This window comes from Triturus cristatus, chromosome 6 (assembly GCF_964204655.1).
Source record: "Triturus cristatus chromosome 6, aTriCri1.1, whole genome shotgun sequence".
Lineage (NCBI taxonomy): Eukaryota > Metazoa > Chordata > Amphibia > Caudata > Salamandridae > Triturus > Triturus cristatus.
In genome coordinates, this window is record NC_140589.1 from 888,459,701 (window position 1) to 888,487,505 (window position 27,805).

At 39.5% G+C, this 27,805-nt stretch overlaps 1 protein-coding gene across 2 annotated transcripts in view; it reads right to left on the reverse strand.

The window, feature by feature from the left end:
* Positions 1–7,268: 7,268 nt before the first annotated feature.
* MAP3K5 (mitogen-activated protein kinase kinase kinase 5) overlaps positions 7,269–27,805 on the reverse strand; it is an 816,933-nt gene continuing 796,396 nt past the window's right edge. Inside the window, exons 27-31 of one of the 2 annotated variants that reach the window (XR_014963045.1) lie at positions 24,842–24,993; positions 24,068–24,180; positions 20,832–20,944; positions 10,003–10,079; positions 7,269–8,071 (exon numbers count right to left, since the gene is read on the reverse strand). Coding sequence is in view for 1 of the 2 variants with exons in the window: in XM_085611527.1 (XP_085467653.1) it covers positions 8,011–8,071; positions 10,003–10,079; positions 20,832–20,944; positions 24,068–24,180 (364 nt within the window). In the remaining variant the exon portion in view is untranslated. The remainder of the gene's footprint in view (positions 8,072–10,002; positions 10,080–20,831; positions 20,945–24,067; positions 24,181–24,841; positions 24,994–27,805) is intronic. The other variant, XM_085611527.1, reaches the window with a different exon arrangement.

The following is a 27,805-nucleotide window of genomic DNA, read 5'->3' on the forward strand; positions in this document are numbered from 1 at the left end:
TATTAAAATGGAATGACCATAGTCAAATAAGAAATGGTGCCAGAAACTAAAGAAACAAGTACATTAATTGTGGTTGTATTTCCGTCCCACAAAGGATAAAATTCTGCTAAAATTCAATCCAAAGTTCATACAGTCCGGAAAAACACGAATGACGTAGTGAACGCACCTGGAAGAGAGAATTACCAAGCTCAGAGCTGATGCGTAAAATAAATAATAAGCGCTGCAAGAGGATAAACAAACCAATCTATTGTGACCTTAAAATACAGCAGCTAGCATACATGCAGCTTAAATAGCCATTCAGTGGATCAATAATGTCATCTAAATTACGTCCAGGTAAATGTATAATCAGGAGCCTCAAAGCTAAAACTGTTTGGATTAAATTTTAGCATAATTTTATCCGTCGTGGGACGGAATTATAACCACATTAATGTAGGTACTTGTTTCTTTCGTTTCTGGCACCATTTCTTATTTGACTATGGTCATTCCATTTTATTCATTTGACAGAATTTCCTTTATTGTATTTACAGAATCTTCTTTCCTAAAAGACAGAGGTACTTTTAACACCCAACTTATCACACATTGACAATATGGGCAACACATGACACGAATGCACATTGTTTTGTATGCCATGCATACAAACAGCACTTTTGCATGCTTGATTCTTCAGCTACGTTTTGCGCTCGCAGTTTTATCTTTTCTGGCAGGCTTGGTTAGTAGTATTTTTCTTTTCTGGTTTGGTATCTTCAACTAAGCACAGATGCTTTCTGATCCTATTTAGGTCTCCACTCACGTATCACGTGTGGTTACACTCTTTTGGCTATATTTTCCGGTAGTCTCCATCTCTACTCAGGGCTTTTTTAGTCCTCAATGAGATCCTCTTAGGATATAATTGATGATTTGACGTCTTACACGTGTATGCTGGCCTCTTGAACGTGTTTTCTTGTTATTCACAAATGTCTGTTTATGTACTCCCGATGTTGTAAGGAGATACATTGGTTTATTTGTTTAGTGCAGCCTTGAAAAAGTCGCGTGATATTGCCCTTTGTGCGAAGAAACACGTGTCGTCTGCTTATGTCCTAAGGAAATTTTCTCAGCCTGAAGAAATACTGGATTAAATAATCAAGAAAACTTACATATGTCCACGATATTTTGTGCTTACTCGTTTGCCTTTATCGGACCTATAAAATTTACTGCTTTGACGTGTGTTAGGGATTTGTTGTAAAAATTTGAATGTATTTGTTGGCCTAGGTCACAACGTTTTGAGGAGTTAGGTGGTTTCTCCTCACCCTGTCAGCACCATTACCCAGATCTTATTATTTCCAAGAAATTTTAATTTGTGTTATTTTCCTGTGTGGCGCCCTGAAAACCTACAATATACATAACACCATAGCTAGTCGTCAGCATCTGTGTAAAAAGATATAGAAAGGAAATGATAGGGAACGAAAATAATATAGAACTATGTTATGGAATATAGGGTTTTAGATTCATAAAATGGAAATATATATATTTACATTAATGCAAAAACCAGGGATCTCATCAATTGAAACAAGATTGGACCGGAATAACAAGGTGGGACAGAACGGATAAAAACCACCACCATGGTGACATTTAATTGAGAAAAAGTACAGGTAAATCAAGGGTAAGTTTGAATTTGAGTTAAATATTCTAATCTCCTACAGTATATTAAATAAATAATACTGTTTTAAATGGATTTTCTCAAACAGGCAGATAACCCTTCACTCAGATGAAATCAGACTCAGAGGGGCCCTGCAAAATTTGTGTAACCATTCTACTCTTTTTAAGTAAGTTAAAAGAAGGGATAGTTAATTATTAAGATGGAACGATTGGAGGATGACACTAATAATTGTTTCACTATTGCTAGGATACCATTAATACGAAGGATATAAACTGAAGATAATATTCTGTTGAACAAGTGCACCGTAATTTAAAGGGTTTGCACGTTCTGGAATTGCTCCGGTAAGATTCCCTATTCATTTTAATTGAATGAATGTATATACTTTGGTTAAGGTCTCCAAGCGCAAAACGATCTGATAGAGCCTGACCAATTTTCATAACTATGACTTTTATTCACAAAATAGTTATTGGATTGAGAGTGTACACTGAACCAACCCAGTACAGATTTATAATTGAATTGTATTTTTTCATTTTTAGATTGTCTGATCTTTATTAATCTTATGACAAATCTGTGTATTTTGAATAAGTCCTGAAGAATGTGGCGCCAAAATAAAAGATCCTCCGAAACGTTGCGTCGACACATTTTTCTATGTTTATGAAATGACACAATTTTTCTATGTTTATGAGAGGGATTTTGCAACAGAGAAATTGAAAGGTTTTTAAAGAAAAGTTTTAAATAAATAGTTTCTGTATAGGACTCTAGATATATACAAGTAGTTCTGTATACAAATGTGAATGTTGATAACTAGATCAATTATTTGACTGCATTTATATAAATTTTACATAACAGAATTGTTACAAACATTTATGTGTATTGTATGAAATAATTGTATTTTTCAATATATTAGAATTATCAGATACTCATCATTTGGTTGTGTGGACTTGGTACAGTGTATACTACTTATGGTCATTACCACAGTACAGAAGGGATATTTTGTTGTCCTAAGTGTAACTACCCAGTCCCTTTTGGCCTAACTGGGGTAACTCTCTATTTTTGGAGGATAATGATTGTATCAAGCCTTTCAACAAATGTGTCCATTGTTTCACCAACCTGTTTTCGTGCTTAGTTGAAGATATACCTTTCATAGTCAACGTTCGGCATTGGGTTGAACTTGACCTCCAACGCTTCCTTTGCCTTCTAGTATGATTTTGCATCAGTCTGTAAAGCACTTCTTTCTCTCGATGGCCTGCAAGGATTCAAGTATTTGAAGATATTTTCATCTACTTCTTCTAGTGCATCTATAAGTCATCGAATGTTTCAATCACGTAGCCCACCTGGCACCAATGTTCTGGTCTTAGAAGTGTTGAAGAGCAGGGGTGGCTTGAGGAATATGGCTGCATTGTATTTCGCGTTCTCTTTTTCCACCAGCACGTGCTATTCAGACACCTTTCACGGTACCCGGCAGCCTTTGCAACTTCTGCAAGCACAAGTCTTGTGCCTGAGCTTGGTTTACCACACCCAATCGGAGGTCGTAGAATGCTTCATTTGTCTTTGACAGCGAGTATACACTCTGTTTCTCGTACCTGGTTGTTGCTGCTATTATCTTTCTGCTTTGTTTGATTTATTGCTCTGTATCCGGGGTGTTACGCAGTGTTTCCGTCGACCGCTTCACCGGTGGTTTTGGCAGGCGTTTTGAACGTGCTCCTCTGTAGGGCCTTCACTTTCTTCTTTGGCCATGTATGGGCTGGTGCAGGACTGACTCCACATGTACCAGTCGCACACTGCTTTGCAACGATTTGAGGCACACATGGCATGCACAAGCAGTTTGCCATACCATTGCAAACTCTCGGAGGACAGCCTTGTTTTCTTCGGGGCCCGTATCCCCTACTCGTCACCAGATGTAGCGTCCTCCTCAGCCCTGGAGCAAGCAAATATAATATGTCACAAGGGATCTGCAGTCAAATGCTTCTTTATTCCTCAGCTCACACTCACACAATGGGCATTATCTTATACTCAACATTAACCACACCCTAACGCCTGCCTGAATATGATGTAGTTCCTGTTCAGAATCTGCCCCAGAACCATAAGGGTTCTAGTGCGTATAACATAAATATGCTACAGCTATTAATTCTTTTGAATTGTTTCTTGGTACCACAGTACTTTCGAGGTAGGTCAAAGTTCATTATGAACGTTAGCCTCGTCTGTGTGATCATTTTGCTTTAATAACATGGATTGGTGAAACAGGGTTGAAATACAATCATTTACTCCTTTTACTTTCCTCTGTCAGTAAATGTGATCATCCCCACTTTATGGTGGCAATGATATAGGACACTTAACTGGAGTTGGACTGTAAATTGAGATGACAGTAACACTTTTCATCTTAATGTCTATGTTTCTGAACACACATTATGTGTTCTCAAACATATATCAGAAAAAAGTAGAAGCAGTCTATTCTAAATGCTGCTGAGCTTTAAAACACACGAAGACTTGTACAAGGCAGTGTCTGCATTCCTTCACGATCATGAAATGTGTTCCATTTTTCATTTAAATATAAAATATTCCTATGCAGCACTGTATCGTCCCGACGGTGGACAGTTTTTCTACCTAAGAAAACATATGGTTATCCTTTCAAACCTAAATACTTGACAAACATATATAGTTCTGTTTAGTTACAAAAAAAATGCAAAGGCTTTTTTAAGAGCCACTCTATATTGGGTCTAATTCTAATTTGTGAAATGTAAAATGTAAATTCTTGTTTTTACATTTCAGTAAGTACCGTGGTAATTTCTAGATAAGATTGAGAAAATACTGTGGCACATTGTAAACTTTATAAAGAAGATCTAAATCAATAAAAATTATTTTAGCTAACTCTACAGAGTTTGCTAAATTGACTTCTGTCTGACCATACATTACAAAAAGAGTAATAAGCAATAATTTGCATTAAAACAGGACAAAGAAAGTGTGGTCTTTACAAAATGGCTGCCTTTTTATTTTGTAAGGGCTTTGATTAACCAATAATATTGTGATTAGTCATCGCCATGCACCGCAGTATACCGCGGCCCAATGTATCACTGCTTTTTTGTCCCTTATTACTTCAATATCAAATTTCTTTATTTGGTTTCATATTACATAAAACCATAAAAGCACCATTTAAAACCAGGATAACAATAATAATATGGTACAATGTGTACAGTCACGAAGGCAGTATACCACGGCCTAATGTATCACTACGTTTTTGTCTCTTATTACTTAAAAATGAACACATTCTGATCAAATAGCAAAAAGGACCCTCCCCACATCAATCTGTATTCCTGCCAATTTTCATAAATATCAGTTCAGCCATTTAGTCACTATGCTTGTTTAGCAAAAATCTGGAGAATTTCTATCACTAGAAATCTTAGCTATTAAGTGGCTACCAACAGTCTGTAATAAATGAATATATATCCACATTACAAGTGCCACACAGAAACCATTGAACTCTTAATGACGGGTGCATCAGATGTGAGCGTGGCCTCATGAACCAATTCGAACCACAAGTTCCATCGGAACACACTGGAGCACTCAACAGGTTCTGCACAGGTAATTTATTCGACATCCAGCAAACGCATTTTGGAGATTCTCCCTTTCTCAATGCTAGTTAAAAATAGAGGATGTCACATTCAAGCCATTATATAAGTCTTGAAAAGCCTCCACTGGATAAACATTTGTGGAAAACAAGAGGACTGCACCGATTCCTGTCCATACTCATTTTCAAACGGCCATATTTGCATAAGATATAAAATATTTGTAATCCCAGTGGATATGTCACTATTACACTGTAGCCATAATTCCTGCATTCCTCTTTCTTAATCAGACGCCCAATGGGTTGCCACTTAACTCCACAGAAGCAATGTCTATAGCAAATCGTAAATTACTCCATGTGCCCTTCGTCAGCCCTCAATGTGAGTAAGCACAGCACATACCTGCAAGCGTTGATCAAATATCATTTATACCCATACATAGTATAGTGTCCTGACTTTCCCCAGCAGACATGCTGTGTCATCCTGACAGCGGCAGTTCAAACAGTTATTATATTAAAACCACATCACAAGTGCCACATGGAAACCGCTGAACTCTTAATGAGGGTGGCCTCACGAACCAATTCGAACTGGAGCACCCAATAGGTTCTGCACAGGTGATTTATTCGACATCCAGCAAACGTGTTTCGGAAATTCTCCATTTCTCAATCCTGGTTAAATATAGAGGATCACATTCAAGTCATTAAATACATCTTGAAAACAACACGTGTATGGAAGTTGGTATAAAGACCTCCAGAAATAACTTCCCAGCAAATTTTTCGATTCGTTCTGGCAAACCAATGAGACAAATGTTCCTTCTTTGGGATCTGTCTTCTGGATTAATGAGTTTATTTTCGTGTCCCATCTGTATGTTCAGTAACTCGTCTATTTGTCTATATTATTCAAGTGTTCCATCCTCAACATCTAAAATTCTCCTCTCTGTCAAATCTTCTTGTATTTTGGTTCACAAACCCTGCCTGAGCAGTGTTACTGTTTGGGAAAATAGCTATTTTTTTCCTGTGATCTATTCATTACCTTCTAAGACCAGCTGCTTTAGATCAAAGTAAGGCAGTGCCTCTGCATCATTGCTCTCTTTCGCTCTGGTGACTTCATAGGATTGGACGCCATTTTAAGAAGGCTTGGTATGGTGAAAATGTGATTGCATTACTGATGACAATGATGTGATATGATCAATGATATTACTGTAATTTTTATGTCAGTGATGAGTGATCATGTCATTAACAGCACACATGAATGTTTAGATACCATAACAATCACATTTCATGAGTTTTTCAGTTTAAGAACCCTGTTTTTGTTTAAGTGGTCGGACTGCCTCCACTACAGACTTCCCTTAACACAACAATGTTTTAAGTGAATACAGATATATAAACATTTGTAGTCTATATAAAGGATAATTAATAGGGTTCTGATGATAATCAATGTGGTCAAAAGCTGAGAGATTTTTAATGTTTTCAGAACTCCATGATTACTTTGTTGAACAGCAAAACCTGTGTTGTATTTTATATTACATTTCTATTTTGGTGGTTAGCATGAATTAATGTTTTTTTAAACAGAAAATAAGTTTATTTAAATCATTAACTAAAGGGTGAGCTACACTGTTTTTTATTAACAGAGAAATTGATCAATGATTTTGTTCATAATGTGATCTTTTCCTCATACAAGTTTATTAAACCAAGAGATCAATTAGCGGCTGTGAAGGAAATCAGACTGAGTAGTCTATCCATTGTTGGAAATCAATAGTGAGTGAGAATGTTATAATAGCAATGGAAAACGTATGTGTGCATATCAATGAATGTATGGACACATGGGCTACTTTCCACAAAAGTGGTTCAAACCTATACTTTATATAGGTACAATTATGTAAATGTTTAAGTTTAAGCTCACCATGAAGAAAAATGTAAGAGGTCCTGGATAGCAAAAAAAAAAAAACCTCATTCTTAACCAGACGGGAACAGACTCATACAGAGGAGTAAATGAACAATACATTATGAATCAGGAATATTGCAAATCAAGTGCACCACAACTGTTCCTAGGAATAAAACACCAGTCAGCCATTTAATTATAGACTTTTTGTGTGATCGTTTAATTATAATAATGTGTTTTGACTCAATGAATAGCTTTAGAACAAGCCAACATTCGTACAGTTCAGGTAAATGCAACTGGTACAGTTCAGTAATACAAAAAGAAATGAAAACAATGCACCACAGTCCAAACAATGTATGTACATGAGATGCACTCTATGTGGGTTCTCCAACTGTGCAACTCGTACAACTCTTGTAAAAGGACCCCTAGAATTAAAAATTCACACTGCCACACTTTAATCGGACCAGTAAATATAAAAATTTCAACTTTACATAGGTGGGAACAATGAAACACATAAGATTTACATTTTACATATAAAAGTAAAGGGGGCATCTGGAATATGTTATATAAAGATACATTAAACAATAAAATGCTGCCTCATAAGGGTTATCACATTTTAGTTAGCATAACTGCTTGGAACAATCACATTTATTTGTACATCACCTCTGTATACATTTCACATGTGGTTACTTCATTAAAAACGTCTGTCACGTTAAAAAACTCTGTATTTAAAAAACATTTAAAGACATTTGAAATCAATGTTTACAGAATCCATCGGAATGATGGGGCTGAGCACAAACAGGGGCGTGCAGTATCTTCCGCACTTGTAAACAAGTACTGGAGTAAAGTGTCGCAGTCTGGTTGAGGAGTAGTAGGTAGCAAATCGGGACTGCAGTTTCCCTCTTTCCAGAAAGAGATGATCTCAAGCCACTATCAAGATGTTTTTTCCCTGTAGTCAGAGATCGCCTTCCACAACGTACAGAGCATCCCCCCTCTGCAAGAAAAGACAATGATAATGAACTGTTATGAGTGTATACAGACATTTTCATTTAAGTTGTTGATTGTTGTAATTGGACTTTGTTGTACAGCAATATGTGAACACTGCTTATCAGAGTGAAGCAAAATACCCCAAAATGTTGGGTAAAATTAAATATTATAAATAGTTATAACCAACTTAATAAGGCGCTTCCAACTTGTGAACACATGAAGGATTTGATACCGAATACTGCACGGTAAGATGAGCGAAAACTATTCATAAGTGCTAAATTTGAGCAGTCGTTGAAAATTGATAACCAACATTGTGCGACCTGCCTATAATTTTGTAATGTGACCCAAGTACTAAGGAATTGCGTAACAAACAGTACAGATGTAGATGGTCTTCTTAGGGAATATTTTTTAGGCTCATCACTATTTGCAATTGGCTAGGTGCACAGGAATGAGGACTTGCAAAGGACAGTAGGCCCCAAATGATTGCCCCAAATGGCAAACAGTTATTTTAAAGTAGTCTGTGTTCCTTAAGGAACAGGTGCTGCTTTAGAAGAAAGTTTTCTGTTTGGGAAAACATTGGGGTAGGGCAGGCACTGGAACCTTACACCACTGTCTACACTCCTGAGATGCCCAATAATTCCAAGAGGAGAACTGTTTCTCCTTTGTGGCTGAGTTACCACCTCCTTTGAGGTGTCCGTATTTTTTAATTGGTTGAAGACCACATCAGCAAATCCTTGATAAATCTCACTGTGAATTTCAAATAGGAGTAAATGCCTCTTTCACCCATTCTTCCCCTAATAGGGATAGGGAATGGGTTGCAAAAGCTGTTTTATCATTCAGAGAGACTTTTACGAATGGCAAAAGGGGTTTAGTCCATTGTAAAAAAAAAAACTTTTGCAGTAGCAAATCCTGTGATATATGTGGCTACAAAAGGGCTTAGTACAGGAGAATCATAGCTAATAGACAAACAAAAGCTATGTCACGAAAGATAGTTTCTTCAAAAGTGTTTAACACTGATGTCAACTGTCTTGTACTATCAACCTGCATCAACAAGCAATAATAATAATATTTTCAAAAAGGCGATCAACAGGTTCTAGGACGGGAAGAGATCAGTTGATTAGATCAGAGAAAAAAAAGGACACCCAATGCATAAAAATACTCAACCAAAAAGAATTTGCCTAATCATGTGTTGATGATGGATGGGATCTCACTGTTGATAAATAATTTTCCTTGGTAATTGCAAGCTTCCGGATCTAAGGGTAAATTGCCTTAAATGTTCACAGAAGCTGAGAAAAATAGGAAAAATGCTCAAGCAAGATTAGGAGGAATAATGTACAAGAAAGTAAAACAAGGGACGAGGGAGACAATTCACCATTAACACTTGAATCGTAAGGCAAAGCAGAATAGACAAGCAAAACTAAAGCTCGACTAAGTGAAGCAGAGTGTACAAGGCAAGATTCTGAAGGCAATTTCTGTGTGCAACAACATACAAACTTAAAGCAAAGCATATTAACAAAAAGAAATACTGTAAGCAAATTATTACTGTACATCAGAACAAAGTGATTGAATAGAGATCTTTGATGTATGATGTTAAATGAATTGGCACACAGAATAGTGCAATACAGAGAGGATTAATTGGGAAAATAAAATATTTTGCGTCAATAAAATCTAATATTTTAGATTTCTAGAAGAATTTAACAGGCCCGATTACAGAAATACAAGACAAACTCACAAGACCCGCAACTGCATTATAAACAAAAATTTAAATTCTCATAACACTTCATCATATACAGAAAAGAAACATACACTTTTCACTTTCAGTGAGAAACAAAAGAAACAAAAGTTGCTCAAAACAAAACCAACAAAGCCATCATTCATGAAAAGTTCATTAAAACATTTTTTTTTTTTTTTAAATCAACAAAAATTACAAAGGCAGACCTTATTCTTAGGCTTTTCAAATCCTCCCGTGTAATGTAGTGAAGAACATCTGTCAACCTGTACTCCTCATCTAAAAACTAAAAAAAACAGGAATAAAAATGAATGTATGTAACATTTAAACGTACCTATTGAAATGTAATACCAGAATTACTTGCATAAATGCCAAAGGAGATGTCACCACAGAAAGGTATTGTAATTTGAGTTTAGGGCTAAGGTATTGGCAAGAAAATGTCTTCATGTTCTAAATGAAGCTCAATTCTGTGAGGTTACTTTATCAATTACATGCTACTACTTCCACCAGTAAGGTTTATATAATCAGCATATTATTAGCCTTTTTTTTACTTCCACGTTTAGATTTTGTGGATATTTTAAGCAATATTTGAGATACAGCATGGCACATCCTTTAGCATCTTGAGTAAGAATGACCATAAACCGATTTAGCACAGGACCAACATATGGTTATGATAAAAGGCAGTGAACTATCATGATGTACACTCTGAATCCAATATATGGAGGTACTGCTCAATATGACTAAGCAGTCATGCATGAAGTTTTTGTGCAGATTTGCCCCCGCTGCTTGGTAATTTTGGTGCCAAGAGTGGGGAATGGAAGAGAGGCTAAATAAGCTAAGGTACTCAAATTAATAGCTCTACAACAAATATTCCAAAAAGATCTATGTCATTACCAAGACCAACAGTCACCAATTCAGCAGTCACCAATTCAGCTATAGCCAAAATCTTACTTTTGGACAACTTAATAAAATCAGAAATGAGCGGTCAAGCGTATAGGGTTGGGTCCTTAAACAAATATAAGATATTTGCAGACCATCTTACTGGTTATTAGGGACTGTTCCCTCGACGTAGATATATCATAAGAAGAAGTGACCATTTAAAGACCCTATCTGCAGAGCCCTTTCAAATTCATGCCCAGCAAACCTTTGGCGACATGTGTTGATACAGAGCCCCCTGCACTACATATTCAGCAACAGTGCATGTTCTACAGATTGCTTTAAGCCACTGATCTAGCTGTATTCCAAGCGCCCTGATGAAGGAATTCTCTATTTATGTGCCACTTGCGAAACGCGCGTCAGCGCTTTTCTTTTTTTGAAACATGTATGATCAATGATTCGATTGACTGGGCATATATGAATTTTGTTCTAGTGTGTTTGTGTATTCTCCTTTTGTCAATATTGTTTATTGTCAACTGTTTATTTGTTTTTGACAATGTGTTATGTTTTTGTCATGTTTTATCAATTAACCTATGTACAATATGTCAGTTCATTGTAATGTTGTTGGGGCTCCTCAAGATTTGATATGTTAAGTATATATTCTTTAGATTTTGTTGGTGTACTTTTTACAATGAAATGTATATTTATTCTATAAAAGAAAAACATGATTTATAAATACGATATATTTTTGAATAATAAAGATTAAAAACCATTGGTCTGTTGGACAATTGTAATTTTACCTTGGACATAATGCCGTATACTAAATAATTGGTTTTGGAGAAGTGTTATTTGGTATATATCTTGTGGCTGGCTTGGCATACCAGGGACAATTATTACAAGCAGCTTTCTGGGACACTCACTGCACTCAATTTTGTATACTTTTTAACAATGTTTGCGACCCATTGAAGTGTCTTTGAATTTTCAATCCTCAGTATGGGAAGGTGACTAAAGTCTTGCATTTAGAACCTATAAATTCACATCACTGCGGCTCTAAGTGGAGGAGGATTCATTCCGGCTTGAGCCCTGCCACACCTTACCCCCTCAGAGTTCTAGAATTTGAGTCTCTCAGTCGAACCTATTGTGAAAGTGCTGCTTCTCTATCTCACAAACTGAAGCCAAGTTTTTCTTGTCCTCTGCCACTTTCCTCTTCAACTGCTGAAGCCATGCAGTTAACTGCTTGATTCGTAAGAAGCCACTCTGTTAGAGCAAAGTCTGTGACCTTCAAGGCGACTGCCAAGAGTTCCTTCTAGCGAGTATGGTTATCTGGCAGGCAGGGGCTGCTGCACAGTAACTTAGCCTGAAATTCCATGTCCTCTATAATCATAATATATGCCTTCCTACACTCTTGAGTACAATTTAACACTTGAAAATTACTTTCCTTTCAGAATGCAGTACTGAATTGACAGTTGTGTACCATCATTTAATGAAGCCATCAATCCACTTGCCCAAGGGTCAGTAGGGACCGCATACTCGGCTACAGCAGTTAAATGCCCAGAGGAGTATAATGAAGTTGAGTCCACATTTAGTATGCCTGGTTAGCTTTAGATTTAAAAGACTCCCAAAGTGTCAAGCCTGGTCAGCAGCTAAGATAATGCATCCTCCATATTCTTTCAAAAATCTAGGAAGTATTTTACTTCAGATTCTGATGTAGAAATATAGTAAAAGTAATATGCTCGTACATCTGTAAGGTATTTGTTCCTTTAGCTGATGCAGCCTACACAAGAGCATCCAAGGTGGTACAGGGGTTATTAATAACTGTTGCAGATCTGGTTTCTGAATTGAAGCTTGTTCTCTCACCTCCTGGATCAGAAAGAGGATTAGTAGAGTAGGGATTAAGCCAAGTCTCGCCATTTGAGATTTGGATGCAGGGGTCTCCCACTGCTCCTTTCTGCATAGCAGCATCAACTTTTTCTTGCACTAAGGAAAGTAGTTCATGCTTGCAAAAATACCAACGTCCTGCTGTAGTAGCTTCCTTAGCATGTCTAGGGGAGCAGTGTGGCTTTTATGCCATCAGCGCTCGTGCTGACACTCAGTCTCTTGACTTGCTGAACTAGAAACCATGAGGCATCTTGCTGTGAAGTTTGCTCACAGCCACTGCTGACATTGATTCGATCTATACCCAGTAGTCATCAGCATTCCAGGGCTCCGACTGTAAGATCCCATCAAACACAGGAATGGCACACTACTGAAACTTTCTTATCTGCATCACAATGGATACTGGTTTTCCGAAGCCCTGCATGGAAAGGAATGAGCCACTGACAATGCACATGTTGGTCTTTGTGTATTGCTCCCAGACAGTGAGACAAAGGGGAATAGGTGTTGGCAGGATGGACCATGTCTGATTTGAGGAGGAGCGGTCCCCTATCACACTTGCACACTGACAAAAGGTTTGACACTAGTCTTTTGTAACGCCAGACAAGCTGGGGGCAGGGCAGGGAGGCAGGAAATTCCAAGCACCTCTGGTGTGGGAACCTCCATAAAATACTCCTACTTCAAAGTGGATACCCTGTATAAATAATGAACCCACAGGCCCAACTCTTCAGTACACCTTTGGATGTGTGGAAGTCTCAGAAGAACTGCTGTGCTGCTCTGCAAGAAGTGCTGTTACTCTGCTGCCCTGCGGCCAGAGTGAAAAGCACTGGACCTGCATTTGGAACCCAGGATCACCAGAGTGACACCAAAGGCTGGTTGGCTGGCCTCCTGATCAGAGACTCAGGGACTGAAAAGGCTTCAACCACCTTGAACCCAGCACCTGGAATTTGTCTGCTGTGAGTCCTACTCCCCCCAAGTGGTGCCACCCCAGGCCTGGACACTTGGAAGTGGCTGAAGGTGCTCTGCCAGCCCAGCTGTGCTGCTGTGAGCAGAAGCGATGCAGTGCGACGCATCTACTTGCAGCTGCATTTGAACTCGCCACTATGCGATACATTCCCGACGCAGGACCTCGCATCACAGCCTCCTCAGAACTGCCAGTGCACGTCGTATCTTCAATGCAAACCCCTTGTCAACGACAACCTGGACGATGAGGCAGGACTCCGCATAGCAGCCCTGCAACTTCCTTGGAACCACCACTGTGCGACGCATCCTCGACGCGGGGTCACAACACTATCTGCAAGTAGGATTTAAGGTATTTTGTTCAGTGAGCGCAACTTGGTCTCTGTATCTGGCCCACACTCCATCGCGGTCGGTCTGAATTTGTGACTTTGTCCGGTCCCGAACAACAAGATAGCCACAGTTGGCATTTTGTGCTATTAGGCACTATTTTCAATTAAGTTGTGAAAATTGCATATCTCCAGTTCTACCGATTAGATTTTTGTTGTTTTGGTCTCAAATAATTTATTCGATTTTACACTATTGTTTCTAGATTGATGTTGGATTTTTCTTGTGTTTTCACTTTGTCACTGGTTGAAGTACTGCATAAATATTTACACATTGCCTCCAAGTTAATGCGGACTACTTTGCGCTAAGCTACCAGAGGGTTAATCACAGGTTAATTTAGGGTTTGCTTGTGACTTCACCCTGATCGGAATTGTAGAAGCTGCTTGCGTAGGGTTTCACCCTCCCCTCAACCAGTAACCCAGTTTCCTACAGGGTCCTTCTAAAGGGGAGGAGTTAAAAAGGACTCCATTTTTATTTCTATGTTTAGGAGCAAGCAAAGCTGCACCTGGGATAAGACTTGTGTTCATTGAAGAAGATATTGTGATGAACAAGAAGGATGAGGCAAAAATGGCACAATTTCAAATCTTAGGACCTTTCTAAAGTCAGTAATTTGTTTTGCTCCATATTGATCCACCTCGCTCTTCTTCCCACAGTAAACCCGAACATAAGCTGATCTCTTTTCATTCTATCTCTTGCACATTCAGCTGTCATCTCCTTCCTCTTTGTGCCTTTGCAGTACCTTCTCTCTTTCAGCCAAAAATTTTTTCTCATTCATTGATCTCATCATTCTTATCCCCTCTTATCTCGCATTTCTTTCTGTTTTAGTTCAGACTTGAGACTGACAGACAGGGTAACGAGATCTGCAATCTACATGGAGCCTATTATTTTGACAGTCTTCCCTCAAATATTCCCAATCTCACTGAAAGTCTAGAGTCTCAACTAAAATCAGTAGATGTCAGATCGCACCAAGATGTATGTTGTAAAAACTACATTCAGTGTGTCCCTCCATCCCAGCTTTGGAGCTCTGCTAATGCTCTACCATCTTCTCTTAGGTTGCCCTGGCTACCCTTCACGTAGGCAGAGTAAATCATTACTCAGTGGCTCATGAGATAGACGTGGCTGATGAGTGAATACTGGCTAACAAATGTAGGGTCTGTTGACAGATGTAGCTCACTTTTACAGGTCATTTCTTCAAACAACATTGGTGGACCATAGTTCTAGTCCAACCGCGAACCAGGCATCACAGGGGAGTTGGAGTCAAGCGAGTAAAATCAGGTGTCCTGGGTTGAAAGTCTTGCTAGGGTCATTACAACACCCCCTTCTTCGTGCCTCAGAGTTCTCTCTACTTGATCTGCATTGATCTACCTCTTAGTTTCAGCCTCTCCCCACCTTTAGCTCTCACTTCTCCAGCATTGTTTCTTCCCCTTCCTCTGAATTCCTACTCACAATCTTTTCTTGCACCTAGCTGGGATTTATTTTAATGTGTGGAAATGTATATTTCAATGGGAAATAGGGCAAATAGTGTGTGCAGCTCAGCTCCCCAGACTTTGTTCTCAGTCACCATAGGTGGTTTGTGTACATGCAGTTTCCTAGAACCTCTCCCTGTTTATATAGACCAAAATGAGGGAAGAGAAGATGTTTTTATTAATATAAGCCTTAAAATAGAATTTTTAGCTTAAGAGTTGTTCAAGATAAATGAAAACAACATGGAATCCATTAAATTATATGGTGCCTTTCTGCAAGGCTGTTTCACTTCAAATTTGAAATGTACCTGCACTATAATTTAATAAGTGGTCATTTCAGAACACCAAACAATATGCTGACATGAAACCTTTCAAACTGCTGAGGATGATTAAGTTATTTTTGCTGGGGAACCACTTGTACGAAGAAACAAAAGTCGCATTGAATGAAGAAATTAATGATTTCCTCAGAAAATGACACTAAGGAATACAACAAATAATGGAGAGAAGAACATTTAAAAATCACCTGATTTGAGAATGTAAAGTCCTGATGAGGCGACCTCAAATTACAGACCTCATGATGGCCATAAACTGGTAATAGCATTGGATGAATGACTGATGAATGAACGAACGAACAAACAATATTTGTATAGCAAACTGTTACTCTGAAAAAGGGACGTTGTGGCGCTAAGATAAAAAAAGTGAGCAAAAAGGACATTAAGACAGTGGAAAAAGCCACGGATTCAAGCATTTTTGAATTCCAGAGTAGTGGGGTGCACACCACAAGAGACAAGGAGAGAATTCCACAGCTTGGCAGTGCAGTTGAAGTACGAGTGGCCGCAGATATATCTTCTCTAAAACTTTGGCACCAGCATAAATCCAGAGCCAGAGGAGCGTAGGCAGGGCTGACCCTAAACCAGATTGACCGGAAAGAAAATTTGGTGTTTATAGTAGGGGTGGGGGGTTGTTTCGGTGTGATGGCAGGTGTGAGGATGATGGGAGTAGGTCAGTGAGTTGATGGGGTGCTAACAATTACTCTGAGGTACATTAAAGGCTGATTACAAAGTCTTTACCGGGGCCTGATTGAGACCAAGTGGGATGGACAAGCCGCTGTTTGCATGACATCAAGTTAGGCAGCTCCCTGCTGCGCCCCTCGCAATATTGACGGCCTGGGCCCAGCCTGCCCATAGCCAAGACCTGCCCTGAGCATGGTGCACGCTCTAGTAAATGCAGACTTTTCCGGACCCATCAATGGGGCCAATTAATGCAAATTCGACATGCATTGAAAATAGTGTGACCAACCATCCCTAAATTTCACGAACAGTCCAAAATTTGGACCTCACGTCCGTTGTCCATGAGGATCCCTTTTACCGACGCCTTTTGTCTGTAATTTTGGGCCTTGCAGGGAGAAGAGCTGTACCCCGGCGAGAAGCCTCAGCTCCCTGATGGGGCCACCTCACACTCATCCTCGGAGCACAAGAGCAGCCCCACCCCGCCCATTGCCATTCTGTATGCGGCTGATTGCCACATACAGAATGACAATGGGCCAGTCTGGGCTATTAAAGCATATGGTGACCTCCTCCTGCCACGGTTTAGGGCGGGGCAAAACTCTGCATCACAAATGCACAATTTCAAGGACTGCATGCTGGAAGTCAGCTCTTGGATGAACTCCCATTGTCTTAATCTAAATTCTGACAAAACAGAAGTCATCACTTTTGGCAACTTTTTACCTAACTGGTCACAGAGTTGGTGGCCGGATAAACTGGGTGCGGCACCTATTCCAGTCACCAAGGCTAAGAACCTCTGTGTGATCATCGATAACCAACTGAATTTGAAACCACAGGTAAATGCTGTCTCCTCATCAAGCTTTTTCTTGTTGAAAACCATCAAAAGAATATTACCGTTTATTCCCATGGACAGCAGAAAAACAGTGATCTCCTCTTTGATCTTAGCTAAACTCGACTACTGCAATGGTCTTTATATTGGTGTATCTGAAAAACAACTCACCAAATTGCAAATGATCCAGAATGCAGCAGCACGTATTTTGCTGGGCATCCCTAGGCACTCGTCAGTCAGAAGTCATTTGTATAAACTACATTGGCTTCCAGTTAGAAACCGCATTATCTTCAAGGCCCTGTGCATTACCTACAGAGCACTCCAGAACACAGGCCCCATATTCCTTAGGCGCCTGCTCCATTGGTATGCTTCGAAAAGGCATTTACGCTCCGAAAAAGCTGAACTGCTAGCAACCTCAAGAGTCTTTAAGGCCAGATGGGGTGGCAGTAGCTTCAGAGCGGCTGCCCCCAAACTCTGGAATGAACTCCCTCTTTCCATAAGATCCCTCTCTACTTTATTTGCCTTTAGGAAGGCCTTGAAAACATGGCTATTCGATAAATAGTCATCTTCATCTTTTTCGGAGACTGGCATAATCCACTGCTCAGTGCCAAGACACCTCCAGGTATTCGCGCACTTAACAAATTTATTAACATAACATTAGGACTAGATGGAAGAAATGTACACAAAAAATGTCAAAAACGCCCGTGCTGCTATGTTCCAGTTCATGAAAATATGCCAGCGAAAGAAGTTACAAAGAAGAGTTATAGTTCTTAAACAGTCTCATCATTTCAGAGCTGAAGCATTTTTTATAATATATACAACGAATCCATAGTTGCTGCTTTTTTATTGATTTTATGAAACTAACATCCATTGACAAAGCTAATAGTCATGGCTTGTTGTAGATCTAATGTTATTGGATGCAATGATAGAAACAGCAAAATACCAGTCGGCCAGCACATTATGCTCAGCACATAAATTTTAGCTTAGGTGTTTTAAGCCATGCCCTTAATTACATCAGACACGTCCCTTGGAGAGACCCCCAATTTTTTCATCCCACTTAAAGCCCTGGAAACTACACCATGTCAGAGTCACCTCATGTCCTAGCACTGTGCATCATGCATGTCTCATGATTTCCAAGTTTTCAGATTGCCTATGTGCCGGGGTATAGTGAACCCTCCGACACCCCACCCCTTGCTTTAGGAACTACAGGGAGGGTGAAGTTCTTGATGGGCCTCTTCTGTCTACAACTCAGTAGACAAAGGGCCAGCTCATAACTAATGTGAAAAGGTGGGTGAGGGAGTAAGTGAAGGAATGGGTAAATGGCTGGATGAATTAGTGAAAGGATGAATGGATAAGTGAAAGGGTGAATGGATGAATAATGAGAGGATGGATGGATGAGTGAGTGGAAGGATGAATGAGGGTAAACAGATGGATGCATGGGTGGAAGGGTAGATGGACTGGTGAAAGGGTGGATAGATCAGTGAAAGGATGGATGGATGAGTCAAAGGGTGGATGATGGGTGAGTGAATGGGTGGATGGATGAGCGAAATGATGGATGGATTGATGAATTGATAAGCGAAAGGGTGAATGAATGAATGGATGGATGATTGAAAGCGTGGATGTAAGGATGGATAAGTGAGTGAAAGGGAGGGTAGTTGGACAAAAGGATGGATGGGTGAGTGAAAGGATGAATGAGTGATAGGGTCAAAGGATAGATTCATGAGTGGATGAGTAAATGGATGGCTGGGTGGATGGGTGAAGGGTGGATGGAAGGATGGGTGGCCATTGTAAGGGGAATGGAGAGAGAAATGAATGATTGACCGAATGGGTGCATGGATGAGTGAAAAGAAGAATGTAAAGATGGATGAGTGAAAGAATGCATACATGAGTGAGAGCTGGATGAAAGGATGGCTGGATGGATGAGTGAATGGTTGGACGAATGAGTGAAAGGGTGGATGGATGAGTAAGTGAAAGGATGGCAGGATGGGTGAAAGGGTAAATGGTTGGATGGATGAGTGATTGGATGGATGGAAGAGTGGATCGATGAGTGAAAGGATGGCTTGGGTGAAAGGGTGGATGGAGGGTGGATGGATGATGGATGGATGAGTGAAAGGGTGGATGGAGGGATGGATGAGTGAAATGATGGATAGAAGGATATATGATGTATAGGTTTGCAAATGGTTGAAAAGGTTTGGATATGGATGGGCACACAGATGGAAGGACAGAATGAATGGTTAATGACTGACCGATGGATGAAAGAATTAATAGATGACAATGTAAATTTGAAATGGCGGATATCAGTTGTTTGATGGAATGATGAATGTCTAGATCCTTGGACAAGAGAGATCTTCTGGTGAAGGTTGTGATGACTTACTTTGCTTTCTTGGTGCCATAAGAGCTTTAGTTTAAAGTGGGGGGTATTTACATTTTCTGGCTACTCCCTTGCCTATGTGTTACTATTCTGTATTTGCTGTGTGCTTATGTGTGGGCTCTATACATTATGCATATGACATTTTGAGTGACACCCAACTGCTACTTCAATGTTACACTAGTAATTGTAAATGTTTTGTTTTAGGTGTAACGTTTCAGGGAGAGCCTCATAGTGCCATGAGCTGTGCTTGAGTGTATATTGTGTTTGCAGCAATAGGCAAGGCGTCAAAAATAAACTATGTAATAGTGTATTGACAATGCCTCTTTTAAGAAAGCTGCAGGAAAAAGCCCCTTTGTGACTTCTGTCAGCTAGTGTAACTCTCTGAGAAGCCCCCATGAGCAAAGTCAGATTCCATATTTAAGTTCCACTTGCAGAAACACCCATTATAGGTGGATTGGATCATCACAGCAATCCTCCCTTTAGTTCAGCTAGGGGTGCCGTTTACATCTCACAATGGCACTCAGATATGAGATGCTAGTAACAAAGTCTATCCGAGCAGATCTTCCTGACTACATCTCTCACCAAACATGCCTGCTCAGGACCATGAGTTGTAAACAAAATATCACACTGAACAACCCAGTATAGTAACCATAGAAATAGATTAGTATCATATGAAATACCACAAAAAACCTGCACAGTAGCTCAAAGCCGCGTGCATACCGAAAAACCGGTTAAATGCACGATTGTCTCAACCTAATAGAAACTTATTCTGACTTATACTTAAGTGGTTGTCTAGTTACTTACTTTCACACTATCGTGCAACTTCCTCTGATGCGTCTGTAAAACGTACCTTTTGTCCCGAAGTTTTGTCCTGAATTTCGACCTCCTGTCCTGAATTTTGCCCCTTTGTCCTGAATTTTTACACTTACCGTCCTGAATTTGCACCCGTGCCAGTTGGTCATCCTAACTGAAAAAACGAACCCATTACAATACTTAAAAAAATGAATCTGAGTTGACAATTGGGTGCCTCCTTATTGCACGCACAAAGATGTGAACCCTTACATTGGCTTTCGCCTTTTATCCACTCTGCACTTAAGTGAACACAACCTCCTCTGCAATTTGGCTTTTGAGTTTGCTTAGCTGATTTTGGAAACAAATATGTAACTTCATGCATAAAGCAACTGAATTATCTGGAACTTTCATGTACACCCCTCCCCTGCACCCCCATTAGTGCCCTAAAATTAAAAGTCACTATGACATAAAGAATGCTATAACATACTCTGTTTATTGTATCTGCATCTGCATTGTGGTCCTTCAGCCAGTCAATCAGCTCAGGGTCTTCGGCACCAGTTGTGGATGGCTCAAAGTGGCACACGGACACACAAGGAATATCTGGTTAAAGAAAACATTTTTACAAATGTTAAATGCAACCGAGATAACCGGGATATCAACTCCTAATTATGAAGGTAAATAATAATTCATAAAGGTAAATATAGGTACGTCTATATAGAGATACTAAACTTAACATCTATGTACCTTTAAAATATACATGTATCATCAAGGTATGTAGATGTGGAGTTAAGAATTGTAGATCTATCCTTATCTATAGATACCGAACTTTAACTTTTTAATATTATTATGACGATGTCAATCATAATTTTGACTTATTACATAGTTGTACAGTGGTAAGAGCTTGTTGCATGTTTCAATCAACGTCCACTAACGGCTAAAGTATACTGGTATAACGCCTGATATAAACCTTTCCTTATTTCAAATCACATTATATTCACATTATACTTACTGTGTACAATTTACAACTACGTCACAAGTATCTGCTTATACAGCACATAAAACATTCCGATGGGATTTGCGAAGTAACATATAGTGAATAACAAGATAAAGAAAAATATTGAAACCAAAATGACAACTGTTTGATATCTAAATGGCTACTCCTGTAGAATAGAAGGTACCATACTGACAACAGAATATTTTAGGCTCAAGTCACATAATGCTCATATCAAGCACTTCACTATTATAAATCAACCATACACCTCGCCCTATTGATAGAATCCCTTTCCCACACAGGAGACTGCAGAACGGTAGAGATCAACAGAGGCACACAATAAACCGAGAAAATGAAGAAATGAAATGCAATGCTTATCATTGTAGAGCCTACCCTCCCACTGCCGCTGCAGCGCTAATGTCACATGGTAAGGGACAGGGATATTCATTTACTTTAGTGTCTGAATCAGGCATCTCCAAGGAGTAGCTGATGAGCTACTGGTAGCTCTCCAGCTACCTAGAAGTAGCCCTCGTGTGCAGTCCAGCCTTATAAATTGGAAGCTTTGTTTGGTTTAAATATATATTTATGTATGCCGAAATTGAAAAGCATATATTTGAGACAAAAATGTGTGTATTTTAAGAACCCATTTACTGTTTGGAGAACAATTGTTGAATTTCCAAAACATATTTGACAAATTAGTCATACGACGCTGGGTAGACATTACTAATATTGTTACCTTGGTACCAAGGGCATTCCAGCTATGGCTATCCATGAAGAGGCATGTCACATTGACAAAACCTTTTTTATGTTACTGCTTGCAACGCTGCTTGATGAACTGAGGTGATCACTGCTCATAATCTTGCACATGGCAGCCCCGAATACAACTTTGCCCTGATGCCATCACTGTTACAACACTAATGATATTAGTAGGTCGGGATGATTTTCATTTAACATAAGTAGCCCTTATTACAGAAAAGGGTTGGAGACATTTAGTCTATATAAAGCCTGGGTGTAAATTTCTACTCTGCGCGCAGGGTTTACAGAGTTTTTACCACTTTGTGTAGCGCTTGGAGTTCCGAATAACTGCGCTCTGCGTAGCAGAGTTTTTTTCTTGCTCGCACTCGCCAGCCTTAAATTGGCGAGCGTGAGCGAGGAAAATCTTACTCCAGACCACCTCCCGGCAAGATTTTCACAAAGCGGCGGGGTCTAGAAAACTTCCGTTCGCGTTGAGGAAGCTGCCACTCGAGTAGAACATCGAGTCAATCAGCAGAAATAAGCAGCACCCTCTTGCACTGCGCTTGGTGCCACTTGTGCTGATTTTCCAAAGCGGGACAAACATATGGCACTAAAAAGCAGCGGAAACAGTGAAACCTAATGCACTCAGCTCCGCGTAGCGCGGCAGAGTTTTTTGGTCATGGCACTCCGCGAAATCTGCCCAGGCATAGTCTATATGAGCTTGAATCAGATATGGCCACTGACAGCCCTCTTATGCCCTTGGCACCAACCCCTGCATCCAGGGCCATGAACAGAAAGCAATCAGGCTCGCACTTTTCAATTTACTTCCTGGAGTTTGCACTTCTTGTCTTTCTTATAACTTCCAGCACCAAATGGGAGATGACTGGAGCCCAAGATGGGCATTAAACACTCAAAGCAAATTCTAGCTGAGTAACTGAATAGGCCCAGATGAAAATTGTTACCATTATGTGTTTTTTTACTAATCAAACCGATCCATCCAGAACTGCACAACCACAAATCATGGGATGCAGTTCTAAAAGATGCGAAATGAGTGCTAACACCTCAAGAGCAGATAATATATCTGGGTAAAATATATAAATTCATAGTGGAATTGTATACCAGGTGCAATCACTTAATGTTGTCGAATGTTTTAAGCTCTCACAATGTAAAAGCCGATTGGCAAGCAACTCCACGTCTATGTGCTAAGAAATGTTTGATTTTTATATATATATATATATATATATATATATATATATATATATATATATATATATATATATATACATATACACGTTAGACAATTTTAAGTCTAAGAATAAAGAATGATTAGCATGACAGTGTATCTGCAATCATTAGGCCTAAATGTTCGAAATCTAATCAGCAATTAAGCATGTATTATGTCATTACAGCAAATTGGGTTTATGGAATTGCAATGTGTGTGTAATTATTAAAGACTGAGCTAATGGAAAATCGTTTTGATTGAGTAGCTTTTAGTAATTGACTACATTATGGTTTTTATAGACGATCAGTGATTAGTCAAGGCGTTTGGATCCCAATTAAAGTTAATTTACTCCGCAATAGGAATACAAGCTATACTTTAACACATCTGCCTAAAAATACTGTAGATTGTAAAGGGGAAAAACGGTCATGTTTGGTGTGTTCGTGGAAAGCATTCTTGAATAAACTGTGGAACTGAAGAAAATGACTGAGTGCTAATTATTTTTAATACATTAAATTGTGTTTTAGTTTAATAATCCAAATCAAATCCCACATATCGGTCGCACAAGATCAATGAGTATTGAGCATTTTATTACTGAGACAGTGGCGAAATCCTACACCAGTTTTTGCAATTTGAAGCTCGAATCTTTGCATAAAATAGCAACAAGGAGAATCCCCATCAGTCCAAACATTAACACAGTTGTTTAAGAGGCCAGAAAGCACAAGGAGTCCTGTGGGGTCAACCTTTAGCCCTGAGCGGTAGCCAAGTGAATATTTACCAATTGGCTGTGTCTTAAGTTTCAGCAGCTGGATCTCCTGGTCTTTTTCTTCAATTGCTTGATGTAAAAGGACTTGGAATTCTTTCTCCTTCTGCACCAATGCTTCCAGCAGCCTACAGATGAGGAAGCACAACAATGCTATGGATTAGTTTGCTGGTCCACCACTTAAGGGGTGAAGGCTACAGAGGTCAAAAACAAAAGATCTGCTTCAGAGTGGACCTGCAGATTAGAATTCCTTGCAAGCACCATTTAGAAGAAACACCTGTACCAGATTAGGCAGCAGTGTGTAACTACTGATAGGCAAAGCGTGTTTTTTTGTGTGTGTGTGTTTTTTTTATACTTATCATAGACATGCACATTTCAGCTCAGCGATCTCCTGCTGAATGGAAACAACATGCTTCATGTGCTGCACGAAACGCATACAATTTGTTTTGCTGCTGTAATAAACTGCACGCTCTTAGTTTATAAGTGCCAAAAGCAAACCTAAGAAGTTTACAACGCCAGGTTTATATGTTCTTTAATGTGCAAACACTAGCTGAAAATTCCTATCGTCACTTTAAAGCATGGTATAGCTTGTGGGCGGTAATACAATATGGTCATTCTATTCTGCACAAATCACACCAATCCACCCAGCAAACAATATTGACAGATTCTAAGTACATCTTTCACTTTAACTTGCATTTAAGAAATAAAATCATATCAGTGAAAGGAAAATGTGGGCAGCAGTAGAAAATTCTATAATTTCTGTGGTAAATCCTCAATTAGAAGATTTACCTTCACACACAATTCCAGTGGTTGAGGTGAACTACTGGAGGAATCTATTTGATGAAGAATCCCACGACAGAAGATTGACTCCCTTCCTCCACAGATCACCCAATAGGGAACAACCTCCTTTCTTCAAAGATCAGAGAATTCCACATCATACCCTTCATACGGAGTGAAAATGAAAGAAATGAATAAGGGAGAAATTGGAAAAAGTTACTTGCCTACCAATTTCTGTATTTCTAGTCCCCCGTCGTTTAAGCAATAACATGCACAGAGGCTAGCTCCATTTTAAATTAAGGTGGGAAACTACTTATTAAATTGTAATTGCAGTGTTTTAGTCCTATGCAGTTCACCCTGATTGCCCAAGCATTTCCTGTGTCCCTCATCCTCACCATCAGAAAAAGCAGTCATTTCTCAATGGACAATTAGCCAGCCTGAATGGATACAGGGCAATTACTTGTAACAGGAGAAAACATACAAGTTCAGAGGACAAGGTTTGGAAGGACAGATTTTACTTACACTTTCTTAAACACTCCCGTTTTTATAACCAGTAGAACGAATTACTGGTAGAAATGATTAGAGGTCGTGACACCATAAGATCAACATCTGCTTCTAGGAGGCTGCAAACAACTGCTTTGCATCAAAATTAGTCCTAAAACTGCGCCATTTCAATTCCATCATGGTTCGATTCCTTCCATTTACCGTATAGCCAAACATGTCACATTTTAACAAGCATGGATGGCATTTAAATGCCAAGATAGAAATGCTCCAGTTTACCGGCACGAAAAAGTGATGTCAACAGCCATCGTCCTCCTGGAGGCCAGAGAGTAAGGTGTTTCTTAAAATTCCAACAACCAAACGACATTGGGAGGAGGAATGTTGGTGACCATTCAGGGTGCAGAGATCAGGAACTCTGGGCAGAAAAGATTACACGGAAGCCCATGCGGTTAAGCTGTGAAAAATTGCTTATAAATGTATTCTTTAAAATGTAAGTATATTATCTTACTAATGTCCTGGTGACAACTCATTGGTCTTTTTTTAAGTGCATCTAAGTGCCTAGGGATCATTATGTTTTGGTGTGTGACCAAATAAATTAATTCGATCCTGAACGTAATACTTACAAATAATGACATAGTATCCCCACATCAGCTTCATGCAAATCTAGGTCGTTGAAGGAAAATGTTACCCTGTAAGCTTCTATTAATAGCAAGTAGTAATGTAGATTTACATGCTTCCACATACTGCTGCCATCTAGTGTTGGGCTCAGAAGTTTGCAGGTTGTTTTTATCTACAGTTGCAAACATATGCTGAGGAATTAGAAAGAAGGGTGCTCTCTGTACTGTTGTGATCATCATGCATACCATTGGCTAGGAGTACCTCTTGAAATCTATTGCTTCATGAGAGGCACTAAAGTGCACTTTTAGCAACTGGAGCCTCAATTAAAAAGTATTCCATCGTAGATGACAAAGAACCCCGGAACACATCCAATGTCTTTGGTTCTGCTCCAGGTAGAACAGGAGACCTTGATGCTTATTCAAAACAAACGGAGCGAATAACAACAGAATGAATTAAGTAAAAGTATAGAAAACATCATTAGGCCCTTTTATTTTTCAGTAGAAATCACCTTAAGTTCACCAGCTATCTTCACCAGTGTGAGGACCACTAGGAAAACAGTCTTCCATATCAACAGCTTTAAATCACAGAAAATAGACATTAGCTCAGAGACCGCACTTCCCAGATGATGTCCAGGCCCCATTCTGTTACTTAGAAAGAAAGGACAAAGTGTTGGTCAAAATGTTTTCGCTTAGCTGAAATGGATAAAGAAAAGGTCTTTTCTGGAGCAATTCAGACAGCTCGGTAAGATCTAAGCAGAATGTATGCGTGTAGCATGCCAGGGCATCACATATACAGCAGAGAACGTAGAAGCTTGACATTCTGCTGTAATTTTAAAGGGCGGAAACTGAGCCGTTGTCAGGGAAAATATTTATTTTTTACTTGAAAGGCATGGAGATTTAATGCATCAGGCTAAGGTGTTAAAAAGCAAGTTCTTCGGAGACATTTTTTTAACGTTAATAATTTAAGGAAAAATAGGCTGTGCTCTCAGAAAAAGGACACAAGAAACTGGAATAAAATCAAGAATCCCATTTCTTAGTTATTTATTTATTATAGTTTAATCAACAATAAGCAGTACAAAAGAAAAACCCAAACAGGTTGAACATACACTCCAGCAATGACGGAAAAATCCTATTTCTGGTAGGTTCCAGGAAAATTAAATTAAAGTGCTAGAATTGGCATATCCAGTATGGAGCTATCGCAAAGCGAGGGTGATGTTGGAAACATTTTGTATATAAATACAAGGGCGTTGGAAAGTGCAAAATTATTTGTGAAGGTACGGTCAGAAATAAGGCTTAGGAGACTTTTCTTGTTCACGTATGGTGGCTTTTATTAACTATATGGAGCGGTGCACAACCCTGGTCGTCTGTTTCAGTAACACCAAGTAGTCATTTTCCTTTTGTGCAAAAACTAACCCTGGGCGGACAACTACGCTACGCTCACGAAGTTTGCGTAGTTTGTGCTACTTCGCGCTACGCGAATTGCATGTAGCACAGTGCAAAACCGCGTAGCGTAGCGGACATTTTTTGCTCGCTCGCGGTCCTCAACGTCAAGTTGGCGGCCGCGAGCGAGCAAAATAACATCCCGGCGAGACTTTTCCCTCGTTCGCGCTCAGCAACATCAAGTTGCCGATCGTGAACGTGGAAAATAAACCTCCCGGCGAGATTCGGGGAGGTCAGGTTTCTCATTGTGAGTGGTCGCGTTTGGTCACGACCGCTTGCGATGAGAAACTACCAGTCCGTGTTGAGAAAGCTGCCACTCGAGTAAAAATCTAGTCGAGCGGCAGAAAACGACAGCTCGCACTGTGCAAGATGCGGTTTTCAATGATTGCACAGTGCGGACAAGCATCCGGCACTGTGC